General features: G+C 38.4%; 2 protein-coding genes across 2 annotated transcripts; both read right to left on the reverse strand.

Annotated features, from left to right (window-relative positions):
- Window positions 1-105: 105 nt before the first annotated feature.
- On the reverse strand, window positions 106-1745 carry ier3ip1 (immediate early response 3 interacting protein 1). Its single transcript, XM_087792533.1, has 3 exons — window positions 1604-1745; window positions 1325-1426; window positions 106-1140 (listed from the first exon to the last, which is right to left on the reverse strand). The coding sequence occupies exons 1-3, from the start codon at window positions 1692-1694 to the stop codon at window positions 1085-1087; spliced, it is 249 nt and encodes an 82-aa protein (XP_087648659.1). The 5' UTR covers window positions 1695-1745; the 3' UTR covers window positions 106-1084.
- Window positions 1746-3090: 1345 nt separating this feature from the next.
- Window positions 3091-12040, reverse strand: skor2 (SKI family transcriptional corepressor 2). The gene is made up of 9 exons (XM_087791374.1): window positions 11984-12040; window positions 8722-10655; window positions 8301-8355; window positions 7249-7326; window positions 4613-4672; window positions 4434-4532; window positions 4243-4310; window positions 3481-3542; window positions 3091-3332 (listed from the first exon to the last, which is right to left on the reverse strand). The coding sequence occupies exons 2-8, from the start codon at window positions 10621-10623 to the stop codon at window positions 3486-3488; spliced, it is 2319 nt and encodes a 772-aa protein (XP_087647500.1). The 5' UTR covers window positions 10624-10655; window positions 11984-12040; the 3' UTR covers window positions 3091-3332; window positions 3481-3485.
- Between the last annotated feature and the right edge of the window lie 2240 nt (window positions 12041-14280).

Raw genomic sequence — 14280 nt, forward strand, 5'->3', positions numbered from 1 at the left:
GAACATATGTTTATAATCCGTCACATCCACTTATCACTAAAAAAAACAGGACCAATGTTAATAAACATGTTTGCACAGTTCAATTCACAACAAAAGAGTCATTCGTGTGATAGAAATTATTTATTTCGGTGTTTGTCAAGTTCTGTTTTTACCTGATCATCAAATCAAAATAAAAAATAACTGACAAGTTTTGCCAATATAACAAATAAACAATATTTTATCCCTTGTTATCCAAAGGTCAAGTTGACAGAAAGGCACAAAAACCAATGTGTTTGTGGAATCCCTTGTGTTGCCATCGTGTCAATGTGTTAACCCTGAGCCCGAAACAATGCAAGGGATACCACAAACATATTTGTTTGCAGTCCTCCCACCTCTACCCTGAGATAACAAAAGGGTTATGATATAATGAAGGAAAACAAACTACAAAACATATTTGTGAAAATGTCGTAGCCTTACATATCAGAGCCCAAATTTATTTCCTTTCTCGTAGTAAAACGACACAAATCACATCTTACACAAGGTCAACAAGTTAACGTCTCACAACAACCGCAGACAATTTACAGTAAAAGGTGGAACGATAAGATCAATCTGTTAGGTGTGTGGTTCATTTCTTTTTAATTGTCGACAGCATTAATTAATGTACTCACGGATTTTACGTAATAATATTGTTTAATTTAAGGTACATTCTTTTCAAAGAATAGTGTATAACACTGTTATTACTATAAGCTCGAAGCTGCTCAAGGAAGGTTCGGTGACCCCCGGTAAACCTAGAAATAGTTCCTTTGTTACTCCGATACATAATGAAACTCAAGTGTGGAAATATAACGCTTCAATATTTATCACCAACAATCCTAAAAAAAACAAGTTAACAACAACATCTTGTCAAACAGTCAATCATGTGCAACAGTTATTTGTTTTTGGCTTCAAAATGTAATCCAAAAAAAATGACGTTTTAAACAGTCTCTTGTTTCAACGACAAAAGGTAGAAAAAACAGTCTGGTTCTAGTTCGAGTCCGTCTCTTGTCATGGTCCTTGACCGGGCTCTCATCTGGTGCTTGGATCTGGAGATCCCACTCCATAGCTCTCATCCAAAGAGCAGGAGCAGGACGATGGAGACCGTGTTCACCATTATTAATGGCACTAAACAGGAAGAAAAACAAACAAATGTAAAGTTAAATCAAGAATCAGTAAAAACACCTTCACAGTAAACAGATTTAGATGTGATATTAAGATTTAGAAATAACAAAACAAAGCTAAGTAAAGGATCTGAATAGATGTAGACATTAATAATCGAGTGATGATGATTTTTAAAAGTACTTCAAACCTCTCATGACGGTCCGGACTGAGCGAATGAGATTTAAGATCTGAGCCTTCACGCCTGGGTCATCCCCAAATCCCCCGACTCCTTGTTCGACACCCCAGCCGACTGGACATGAAAAACAAAATGCGGGATGTGAAGAAAATGACAAAAAAAAAACAGAGGGATTAAGAAAAAAAAAGGAGTCACAACAGGAGACAGTAAACACATCATTGACGTGTCACTCGATCTGCGAATACAACGACTTCTCCAGATAATATACTCCTAAATATCATTGAGACTCACTCTTGCTGAGGAACCTTTCTTCGTGCAACACGGCGATGGCATTCGTGCACAAAATAGCGGTTTGGATGAGAGAGTAAAGAGTAAACGCCATGCTGGCAGAATCCTGGCTTGTCTTTTCACTATGGTGATGCTACTGCCGTAAAGGCGCCGCGACTGTCGTGAAGAGACGTAAAGACGTTTACTTCCGAGCGTCACGGGATTGCTGTAAACAATTATCACTTTATAACTTTTTTTTTATTAGTATTTAAAACAAAACGATCTTCCCTTTAACTTCTATTAATTTCTTCATTTTAGAAAAAAAAATAATTAAGACACTAAAGTAAAGTAACACTAATTCTATATATTTATTTTTTTTACAGATATTTTCTGCAATTCAGAAAATAAACTAATCTATATGCCTCTCTGTTAAAACATTATTTTTTGCAACGCAATCGTTTTTATAATTTCATGTTAAAACAGCTCTCAGTTTAGTCACTTCAGGTATTTCACATTTTCTATTGCCTGGCGTAGAAAGTAAGTAAGTAAGTAAGTAATGTTTATTTGTATAGCGCTTTGCCAGACCAGGGTCACAAAGCGCTTAAACAATCAAAACAATATTCAATAAAGTATATACTTTAAAGGGCAAGATAAAACTGATAACACAACAGGATTTCCTTTACAAATAACCCTCACTTACTTACTATATAGACCTACTCTATATTTAGGAAGCTGACATTTTGTGAGTAAAAATAGTGACAAAAACGTTGACTACATTATTCATGTAGACTTTTAATGTGCACATAAAAAGTAGAGAAAGGACAAGAATGTTGGTGTATTTACAAACACATTTGCAATGTTTCATAAATGACAATATCATTTATTGATTATTTCAGTCATCCTTAAAAACAAATGGATGTGTTTACTTCTGTCTTTTTTCTCCTATTTCAACATGAATAACACCATCATTTCATGTGTATGCCACCATGTAATAAATATATTATTTTACAATTATGAGCTCAAGGCTGGATACTTAAATAAACAGACAAAACACACAAGCACAGATATATACTGTATATGTATATATAGACAGCGAGGTCCTTCTCACTCATGACATTTTATACAATTAGTGAAGTTCAGTATTTTACAGTATGTACAACTTTGCAAAGGCTCAGACTCTCATGTTCGTTTGAGCAAAGTACCAGCTTTGAAAAAAGACCAGAACTTTTTTTATTTTTGAGCAGGTGGCTCCGTGTATATTCAAAAAGTTTTGTGTAACATTTAAAATTGTAATAACAACAATGATGACAGAGATGATGATGATGATGTGTGATTCACAGCAAATAAATAAATGTCATAAATACTTTGATGTATACGCTCCTTGTTCGATGTCATCACAACAACAGTAATAACAGCAACAATCGTCAGTGTCTTCTATCTACAGTAAGATCCGCACCAGCAGAGTCCTCAAAAATATGATCCAGTCTCACTGAAGTCATTTTTAAAAAGTCTTTTTGTTTCATGAAGAAATCTTCAGCTGCCTTTAAAAAGTACCCAGAAGCCACTGCTGCTTTGGTCCTGCTCTGGTAAAGCTTTCAGTTTTAGTGTCGGTGCAGTCAATAGAGCGCAAACACTTTTTTTTTTTTTTTTGTCAGATCATTGGTTTTGATCAAGAAAAAGGGAGAGATGGCTGAAACGTCAGATGGAGAAAAAAAAACAAGACTTCTTTTTCCACTCTGTGTTCATCATCTTTCTGTGGATACAGAATAAAACACAAAAATTAGAACCTTTTTACAAGTATTGTTTCAACTTTCACGTTTAAAAAAATAATAAAAAATATAGTGTCAGATAAAAAATGTAAATAACTAGTAATTAGTTTGCGTTACTTGATCCATTCTTACCTTTTTCACTTAGTGAGATGTGAGGCAATCTTTTCTTTTCTTATGATATTTGCATACGGAATCTAAAAGAAAGAAAAAGATGAGTCAGACAAACGTATCTCAAATGAAGCGACAATTTTGAAGAAGTATAAAATGAGTAAGAAATTCGATGTTTCCTAAATGTCATAACAGCAGAAGGTACAGTAGGAATGACTTTTCTGTCACGCTGCCTCATAATTGTGAAATCTCGATATCATGATTAAAAAAACACGACAGAGTTCAGTTAATTTTGACTGCATTTAAATATCCAGAAAAAAATGAGTGCGTCAGACGTCTGAGACGAAACCATCTGCTAAATCTAGGCACATTAATCATTATTCAGATGTTTTTTTTCTTGTCATTGTGTGTGTGTGTGCACGTGCACAGTTTTCCTGCGTGTCAAAGACAAAAGTCATCCGTCAGCCTGTCTTCCTGCTGCTCTGATGATTGATGTGCACCAGAACCTTCTGAAACTTCTCACCCATGAAAGACAAACTGAAGGATTGGCCTTATTTTTGGTAGTAACATAAGGAGTTGACACATTTTTTTATTAGTAATTATTATTATTAATCCTTGATTTCCCAATTTTCAAGAATAATGTATATTTTAAGTAGTTTTTTTATAAATAAAACAAATGTATATCTGCTTTGGATTAAACCTTTAAGGAACTTTTGTCACGAATAAAAGATACTTTTTGCTGATTAGAAGAGCACAGGAGTCGATCCAAGTCATTAGAAGTCTCACCATCTGTAACTGTTGAACCATCTCTTCTCTGTAGGCGAGCTCCCGTTTCATTTGATCTTGGAAATTGTCTGAAATGATTGTAAAGGGTTTGATTAGACTGATAAACATTAAAAGCATCTCATCATTGGAAATCATTTCATGGTGATGAAATCGTTTAACGTGCCGAACGACGAGGATCCGAACACACTTACGGAAGACGGGAAACGGTGAGGCTCCTTTTAGGGCGTGAAACTCCTGCTCCAGTCGCCTCCTGAAGTCGATCTGCTCCAGCAGGACCTTCTGGAGTTCCTCTGTTGAAACCACACGGTCAATAAGTTGATGTTCACATCCTTCATGTAGCAGCCATCCTACATTTCAGTCTATTAATTACCTTTCTCCATGTTTTCAACATCCTTCTTCAGAGTAACAGGAGAAGCAGCACCTCGATCACCTGTAAATAGAAAATAAATTATTTTAATACCTGCAGCAAACTACAACACTCAATTTAAGTTTGCAAAAGAAAAATTAAGAAAAAAATCACCAAATATAATATATAAAATATAATATTTGTATGCTTTTTGTCTTAATCTTATCCTTATATTCATCCATTTCAATGTTGAGGGGTTAGACAGAAAATACACAATTTAAAATACAACAAACGACAAAATAAGCTAATATTTATATTATATATATTTTTGTTATTTTTATTAAAATAAAAGCCAGTACAAATAATTTGTATTATGTACGGTTATGAGGAACATTTAAAAAAAACAAAAGAGAAACTATTAAAACTAGACTTTTTTTTTCAATATTAAACCAAATACTGTGGAATATTATTACATGTGAATTAAACAACGTGTAGTTAATAATTGTATCGTTAGAAAAACAAATAACATTGGGTTAAATTATGACATTGTAATTTACCGCCTTTACAGCCAGGTCATGCTTAGTTCCACTAATGACCAGTAGGTGTCAGTACATATCAGTTCGTGTAACTTTTTCTTTATTAGATCGCTTTAATTTTGACCCCAAGTGGACAAGGTTAGATCAGAGGTTAAAGGTTAGATTTGCAAAGTTATCCTATCACTTATTTTGAAGGTGTAACATTTTCATTTGATGTTAGTATAAAACAAACTGCTGAATATTTAATCCAGGTAGATAAAAGTCAGTCTTTGTGAATGTAATTGATGTTAGAAAGTTAATTATTTCCCGACGCTGAACAGACAATTGACGTTGTTGTTTTTTTGCCCCCCCCCCCCCCACCCAGATGTCTGAATTTTAACAATGAAGCGTCGTCTCAAATGAAGTGATCCCCCGGACGTGTTTATTCTGCTCAAGTCATTTCACACACCACCTTTCAAAGCCCCCTTTTTTTTCTCTAACGCTCTTTTCTCTCGTTTAGATGCCGGTTCTGCTCTCCGCTCTCCTTTTTTTTCCCTCTCCTCTGTCTGTCTCATTTGACAAGCAAATTTGCAGACAGTGCCTGAGGATAACAACCTCGTTTGACAGTCAATTAACCGTGAATAGTCAAAGCCAAAGCGGTTTGCATTACATAAATGGAAAATTAGATTATTTTTTTTTTCCTCCCTAGAAACAGAGGGAGAGTTTAAAGACAGTGGGGGGTGCGGGAGGGAGGTTGGGGGGCACTCAGAGGAATCAGTCCTTCTAATCACGTAGAGCTTCCCACCGCCCAGGGAGACGTTTGGCAATCAGGGGAAAGGTGGTCTCATTTAATTTGTTTCGTGTAATTTTTCGAAATACATTATACATTATGTGCCGGGGATCATTATAGCGTGTGTGCGGGGGGTGCCGGAGACGGGGAGGGGGGTGCTGGATATAAATGTTGGCACAGATGTCATAAAGCACTTTTAATGTCTTCCTGACAGATATAAAAAGGCAATAAGCTGTGATCTTTTTCAAACAGGAAAGGGCTTATTTTGCGCTGAGGAAGGAAGAAGGGGAGAAAAAAAAAAGGCAATTATGTCTGCGGCAATATTGGGCTTGGATGGAGGCTGCCGGTGCGACTGCTTATTTCTGAGCTGATGTTTTCTTGTTGAACTATAACGGCCCCCAAAAGAGTTTACGAGCCGCCGAGAGAAGGCCTGGCAGAGCGGCGGCAGAAGATGCTTTACTGGATCTCAGTGCGTCTATAAATAAAGAAGCCTTCCCTCACTTTTTAGAAGAAGACTTCCATGTCAATCTTGTGAGTTTTTCCTAAATGGGGTCATTAGTGTTGTTTGACTTTCATGTGGAGCTTATGTTTTTAAACAAGCGATTTACTTTTTTTAGAAACTAAAGGTTATCAAATGATTTTGTTGACTTGTTTGTGATGAATTAACATTTATGGATGATACTTTTTTATGTTTTCCTTTCAGCTTCACCAAACAAAAGAAAGTTGTTGTCAAACTTTATTAACTTCTTTAAAGAAAATATTCCCTTTTAAGACTATTAAATGCCAAAAAAAGATATCACGTGTGAATGAACAAAAACATGTTTAAAAGTATATTTTGAATTAAATGTATTTATGTTTTATTTAACCATTAGTTTAGTTGATTTTACCTATAATGTTTGTAATTATTGTTAGTACTTAATACTGTTAGTATTGTTGGTAACTTCAGTGTTTTAAATATTCTTTTAAATTAAATGTGTATCCTTAATTCATCCTAGTTTTGATAAAATAGACTATTTTATCATTAAGTAGAAATAAATATTTTCAGGTAATATTAATTAGTCTATTTTTCAAATTTTCTAATTCATCTTATTCCACAATTTACTCCTGATTTAATGTCACTTTATATAATGTTAACTTGTTTTACTCTTGAATTGAGGTAATAATTTTCTTTTTACTATTTCCCCTACAGTTTATTGCTTTTTTTTATAAGTATACTGTGTTTATCTTATTGTAGCATAAACAAAGTTTGTTGTTTGATACATCCATCTTAAGTGAAAGGTTATTAAATGTCTGCAGTAGACATATTTCGAATTCAAAATGTTTCCCAGATGAAAAACAAACAAATTTATTCGTACCTGAGTTCTCCCTCCAGTAGTCCGGAGCCGGCGTCTCACTCTCTGATACAAAGAAACTATTCTGCTCTTTGTTTTCATCTGAGGGAAAATGAGACAGAGAGAAGAAACGGAGACAGCTCAGTAAGGTCCATTGGCTGAGCTGGTTATCCAGACACATGGAGATAACTAAGTGTGTGCACAGCGTGTGTCCTCCACTTGTGTGCACGTGTGCGAGTGTGTGTTTCGCACCAGCACGGGACGCACAGAAGTAAAAAAAAAAGGTTCTCCCGTGCGACAGGGTCGAAGTGGGAGATGAGAAAAGCAAATGAAACATTGCAGGAATATGAGCCTTTCAGAGAAACACATAAAAGCACTCACTCACACACTAAATGAAACAAAGATGCTATAATACAGCCGAGCCACAGGCCTGATGGAAAACTACGCGGTGGAGGGATGACAATAAACTGTGTGATAGTATTTGACAAAACAGTGTAAAAAAAAAAAGAAAAAAAAAGCTGTATAAACTGCTGATGAAACCAACTGTGCTCTGATATATTGAGCAACAAGTCATCCACATAAGAACAGATGAAGGGCTTGAAAATCTTGTTAAAATAAATAAACACATTTTAATTTAATGTTTAATAGTGATGCTCTTCCCACATAAATACACAGTGTTAGGGTGGAATTAAATTGAGTCCGTTTAATTGCAGACATAATAAAACGGTCACTTGAGGAAAATAAAAATCACATTATCTTCATATTTTGTTTTGTTTGTTAAGCAACAATTCGCCGGATTCAGCCAATAAAATGTGTGATTGGTTTAATTTATAACGGGGGAAATGTAGAGAACATCTTTTACTGTTTAGTGTTATGTATATATTTAAATATATTTCAGTTTTATATCTGATTTTAGAAAGTTTTTATCTAATTGCTGTTACATTTATAAGAGTAAAAAATAAAGGTTTATTTTATCCTTAATTTTTAAATGAACCAAATAATAACCTTGGCTTTGTGGGTGTGAAATAAAAGGGGAGATTGCATGTGATGCTTGAATTTAAAAAAATGTTGCTCACCTGACAGGTCTTTGGTCACATAAGCAGGAAGTCCTTCATCTCGATTCTTCTCGCCCTGGAAAAAAAAAACGATCAGTGACTCTAAGATAAACATTAGTATTATTAGTGAATAAATGGTTTGATTTCTCTCTATTTCTTTCTAAAAAACCCAACCCTAACCCTCCCAGCCCGTCTCTCTGAGGCCTACTAAATGTTGGTGTCGACAGGTTAAAGATTAGCGTCGCCCCGACAGGCCCGGGTGTCAGCAGGAGAGCCAACACAAGCGCCAGGGCCTGTTAGCTGAGATCAGATTGGGGGCGACACTCTATCGCTACAGGGGAGAAGCCAGTCTATCAATCTACTTATGCAGATCAGTGCTCGGATGCCATCGCATGTAAATAACAATTAACTAATGTGACCCCGAGGGTGGATATATATTTACATTTTTGTACGCTCGCTCCTCCTGGTGAGGCGGTGAGGAGCCGGGAGGAGGAGGAGGAGAGGCGGGACGGTCGGGCGAGGCCGGGTTCGAGGGGGACCGGGGAGAGACGCCGGGGTACGGCGCCGCGCCCTCTTTCTCCTCCCGGGACGAGGAGGAGGAGGAGTCGCCCGGCATGAACGGGTTGCTCCTCTGCGGGAGGCCGGTGGTGGCGGCGAAGTCGTCCTCCCCGTCGTCCAGCTTGGACGACTCCACGTCCACCTCCCCTTCCTCCTCGCTGTCCGCCGCCTCGCCCCCGCTCTCGCTGCCGTAGCTGCAGCTGCTGCCGGGCGACATCCGGTGATGCGACCCTCCGCCCGCCGTGCCGAAGTCGTCGTCGGCGGCGGTCGGGGCGGCGTTGCCGTGAAGCTTGGCGATGCCCTCGGCGTCCTTGACGACGGGGCGGAAGGCGGAGCCGTAGCTGGGCTTCCTGCTTTGGAGGGTCTGGTTGTCCAGGAGTTTGATCCAGCCCTCCGACGTCACGGGGCGCATGTCGGGGGTCAGCATGTTCCCTGTGCCCTCTGGGTCAAACAGGCCGGGTCTGGGGGTTGGGGTCGTGCCGGGGGCGATGGCGGCCCCGGGCTCGGAGCTGTCCGACAGATCCAGGAAAGCCTGTCGGAGCGAAGGGTTGTCCGCCAGAGACGAGAGGGCGCTGGGCTGAGGTTGGAGGTAGGTGGGCACGGGGATCCCACCCGCCGCCCTCGGGGGCCAAAACATGCAGAAAGGGGGATAAAAAGTGTCCTTGCGTCCGGGCCACAAGAGGCTGGACAAGCCGGCTCCTTTATGTCCGGCGGTCAAGTCGCTGTCCTCCTTTTTCTGCTGACAGATGCCGAACGCCGGGAAGGGGTACGGCGAGGGGAAGAGGGACGTCGGGGGGAACTTCTGGAGCATCCCGAAGCTCTTGCTGGGGACCGGGATGACGGGGTAGCTGCGCTGGGTTTTACGCGGGGACAGGCCGGCGCCGTCCAGGTCGTCGTCGTCGTCGAAGTGCGCCCTCTTCTGGGAGCCCAGGTCGGCGCCCATCATGTGGGGCATCACGGAGCCCGGGAGGCCCTTCATGGAGCCCATGGAGGGGCACTGGGGGGCGGAAGGCAGCGCTCTCTTCCGGCTGCCCCCGTTGAACATGGCCTTCACGTCCTCCCAGGCGTACACCATCTCGTCCGCCGGGTGCTTGTCGGAGAGCTTGAGGTGCCGGCGCCAGGAGTTGAAGTTGGCGGCGTCGGGCTGCGTGTACTTGGCGTCGGACGTGCGGTGGGAGTGGAAGATGAACTTGTTGGGCGAGAAGTACATGTTGCAGAAGGAGCACTTGATGCATTTGGCCCGGGAGCTGTTGTAGCGCGCCGGGATGAAGTTGCCCCGGCAACCCCAGGCGCACTCGTGCGACACGTCGAAGGCGAAGTTGTCGGGGAGCTTGGGCGGCATGTTCTCGCCCAGGAAGGATTTGCAGAGGCGCTCGGCCTCGCGCTTGGTGATCATGCCGCAGCGGCGCGAGGAGATGGGCATGGCGCCGGCCCGGCGCAGGATCTCCAGCTGGACCGGCGTGCACTGGACGCAGGTGATGCCCAGAGCCACGCGCCGGTTGTGGATCTCGTTGTAGCTGTAGTTCTTGAGGAGCGTGTTGGAGATCTGAGCCAGGCAGAGTCTTTCGTTGTTGTCGATCACCAGAGACACGATGGGCACGCCGTAGAGGATGACCTGGCCCACCTGGTTGGGCTTCATCGGGGAAGAGGATGATGAGGGGGATGTGATGGAAGAAGAGGAAGATGAGGAGTGAAGTCTCGGGGGAGTCAGAGGTTCCTGTTGGTACGGGCCTGTTGAACTCGTCATGATGATCTCAGCCGGACTGGAGAGATGACTTTTTTCCATTTTGATATTGGGATTTTTGCACGAAGAAAAACCTGCATACATTGGAAAGAAAAGATTTAAAAAAAGAATTATTTACCTAGATTAAAATACATAGATTCAATAAATACAAACTTTTTTTTACTTTATCCAGGTTTAAAAACCTTTACATTTAATTTAATTTAAATATTTATTTAGATATATTTAAATGTAGCTATAAATGTGCATTTATACATTCATTTAAAAAGTAAAAAATAAATATATTAAAAACAATCTCATTAATCAAATATTATGGAAAGATTATTTTCTAATGTGAATTTTAAATTCAAGGCCTTTTACTTTTTCTTCTTTTTTTAACATTAGGCCAGTAAGCAAAGGTATTATTTAAAATGTTGGTGAAATTATTTAAAGATATTGACATAATAAAACAGAAAAATAAACATTTATAGATCATTTTGCAAGAGAGGCCAAACAAAACCATATTGTTAACTATATTAAAAAACGAATTAAATGGACCTGAATCCATATCGAAAATACATCGCACAATTACGGTAAACGTAAAGATATCGTAAACCGTACGCGTTTAAATAGAACAAATATGTTAAACCGGAGAAACCTGGCGGTGCGTTTTAAAATGATACACATCAAAATATTTACTATTATTTATTTTTTGTGCAACGGTTATAATGTGGCGTTTATGATTTCAAAACTGTCACTTTTATAGTATTGAAAGTTTGTATTTATAGCCTCACACCTTACATTGATAAATAAAAATAACTACATAGGGCCAACATTTTCACAAATATATTAGTTTTAATGTCATTAGCAACGAAAAAAATATATATATAATAACAAAGAAATATATATTTATATTGTATTATCCATCTACGCTGTCCGATGTTAAATGTTCGTTTGTTTCGTCATCCTCCTTGTCAACTCGTTTAGATTTAAGTAATGCAACTAGTTTTAAACCTATATATATTTTGTTTAAAAAAATGGTAACATATCTAGATCTAAATAAAACTTTAGTTGCGTTATTTAATGTTTCATTTTTTCCGTTTTATCGCCACGCAAAAAAAGGGCCTCAATTTAAGTCCCGAGACATATTTTAAACAATATAGTTTGCATCTTGTTGTAGTAAGAAGCGAATGTAAGAAAATATATTGAATTATTTCAATTTAAAAAAGATATTAAATCCGGCCACGTTTCGCGGTAAACTTCATGCAACGGAATCCAAAGGCTTGAATTGATGCAAACTTTTTAAAACCGTTCGCATCAATAAACCGACATAGGATTTATAAAAATAAATACATGCATATTTTTAGTGTGTTTTCTCCGGTTGCAAACTTTATAGGGAAAAAAAAAGCAGTAAAAATGTTCTTACCTCACCCCCAGAGAGGGTAAATCCCCCTCCAAATAAAAAAAAAGCGCTTCACAGGCTTGTAAAATATCCCTGGAGTTGACCCACGCAAGTGTCCTGCATTCTTTTAAAAAACTCTCTTTCTCGTGGAGTTTTCACGCGGAGACGCGGAGGCTCGCGGAGACCGTTAGCTGTGACTACACCGCGGAGCTCGCGCTGCCTTTATTCGCGCTTCAGCGGTGCCACGCGCCGCGCTAATCCTCCTCCCCCCGCCCCCTCCCGCCTCTCGCGTTTGATTGACGTGTGGAGGCTTCAGCCTTTCGAAACTCGCTCTCGTCAACAACTTTTTTTTTTAACTAAAGAACGATTTAGCAAGATTAGTATTTAAAATAAAAGAAGAGTGAATGTCTCAGTAGTTATTTAAATAGAAATAAAATCAATTATTAGAACTCCAACGTCAACCGTGATGGCAGCCATCTTGAGAAAATCGTCATACTTCTTCCACTGATGTAAGTAAAAAAAAACAAAAAACACCAAGGTATGTGTAAACCATTTTTTTTAAAACTTTTTTCCTGACTTTCACCATCAATTTAAGCAAAGTGAAACAGTACTAAACGCCATAAAACGGTTAGAAATATTTAAAAAAAAAAAAATCTTGCTAGCTAGAACTGGGGTCTGGTACTAGCTAGCAAACATAAACATAAACTCTACACTTTAGCTCAATAAAACAACATCACAATCTTTATCCATTGAAATTTCCTTCCATTTAAATGCCAGAAAATGTATTTTTAGCTGTCGTTTTACAAAAAATCTGTTTTAGACTTTAGACTATATACTTTCTTTTATTGTCATTGCACAGAAAACACAGCAGTGAAACTGGCAACGAAATTTCGTTGCTTGGCAACCAAGCAGAGTGAATGTATATATAAAAAGTATAAATATTAATAAGTTAAAAATAGTGCAATATAGTATAAACAGAATAAATATATAACCTTTTAAATATTTCATATAATAATTAATGTATACAAAAGTATAAATATAAATAAGTTAAAAATACTGCAATATTTTATAAATAGAATAAATACATAATATGTCAGCGTTATAAGGCGCTATATAAATAGACATTATTATTATTATTATTATTATTACTTTAGCGTTCATCATTTTAGGGTTTGCTAAAAATGATGAAGGGGTTCTGTGACTGGGACATGTGGAACAAATTGATTTATTAAATGATGAATATATTCAATGTATTAATTGGAAAAAAAACATTTAATATACAGTATATCTCTCTATACATTATTAGTAAAGGTAGACCTTGAGAATGGTCATAATTGATGTGTGTGTGTGCGTCGGGTGTGTGTGTGTGTGTGTGTGTGAGACGGGGGGAGTCGAGAGCAAAAGCCCCATCTGCTTCCTTTCAAAGCAATTTAGCTTGTCACCTGACATGCTTTTGTCTCGCGGACACTACGGGGACACTTGCTGCAGCGGGACGAGTGAGCTCACGACACAGAGGCAAGAGTGGTGATGATGTACAGACATAAGTCCTTTGGTCTCTTGAGACAGCATTAGGTTAAATAGTATATAATGATGTATACAATTATGATTTATTGCAGCTGTTAAAAAATACTTTCATCCGGATACCAGAAAAGATAATGATAATTATTGATGATTTGTGTTTGTTATCGGTAACTAATATGTTTGATGTGTAATTAAATCAAATATTTCCCATGTGAGTGATGCACTTTAATAACAAGATTTAACTTTTAATTCTAATGACGGATATTATAGCTATGAAGCAATCATAAACTCACGATTTATACAGGGGAAACACATACACATTTCAGTCAAAAACCTATAATTACTTAAAATATAACGCATTTATTGTGGATTTAAATGCAGATTTAGGTTACAATATGGTGAGCAGAATCTAATGCTCTAATCCTTACTTAGCACGTCTTTTACTGAATGACTGTCTTCTTGAGGTTAACCATGCATTACAATTAACATACATAGAAGATAAATATTTTTCCAAAATCACAATTTCTTCAGATTGCTGAATCAGCACTTTACATAGTAAACTCTTTAATAATTCTTGTGATACTTAAACAAGTACGTAAGTGAGATACATGCGTCCATATGTTCTATTTCAGGGGTTTATTTTTCAATCTTCTGATGTTTCCGTGACCAGACATATGCTATTATACATGCAGGCCTGCCCGAGGCAAATGTACCAATTATCACAACAGACCCGCCACTAAAGACCCCTATATTTCACCAAAGATCTGGAACAATAGCTTGAATAAATGATTTGGTAATAT

Source organism: Callionymus lyra, chromosome 5 (genome assembly GCF_982586985.1).
Source record: "Callionymus lyra chromosome 5, fCalLyr1.hap1.1, whole genome shotgun sequence".
In the NCBI taxonomy this organism is placed as follows: Eukaryota; Metazoa; Chordata; class Actinopteri; order Syngnathiformes; family Callionymidae; genus Callionymus; species Callionymus lyra.

What these genes read in the sequence shown, in the direction of transcription:
- ier3ip1 (XM_087792533.1), bottom strand. Translation starts at nt 1,694, where the DNA reads ATGGCGTTTACTCTTTACTCTCTCATCCAAACCGCTATTTTGTGCACG. An exon ending in AGAAAGGTTCCTCAGCAAGA is followed by an intron (nt 1,427 to 1,603) that starts GTGAGTCTCAAT and finishes TTTCATGTCCAG; the next exon opens with TCGGCTGGGGTGTCGAACAA. An exon ending in AGTCCGGACCGTCATGAGAG is followed by an intron (nt 1,141 to 1,324) that starts GTTTGAAGTACT and finishes CTTCCTGTTTAG; the next exon opens with TGCCATTAATAATGGTGAAC.
- skor2 (XM_087791374.1), bottom strand. Translation starts at nt 10,623, where the DNA reads ATGGAAAAAAGTCATCTCTCCAGTCCGGCTGAGATCATCATGACGAGT. An exon ending in TGTTGAAAACATGGAGAAAG is followed by an intron (nt 4,533 to 4,612) that starts GTAATTAATAGA and finishes TGGTTTCAACAG; the next exon opens with AGGAACTCCAGAAGGTCCTG. An exon ending in TGGTTCAACAGTTACAGATG is followed by an intron (nt 3,543 to 4,242) that starts GTGAGACTTCTA and finishes TCTTTCTTTTAG; the next exon opens with ATTCCGTATGCAAATATCAT.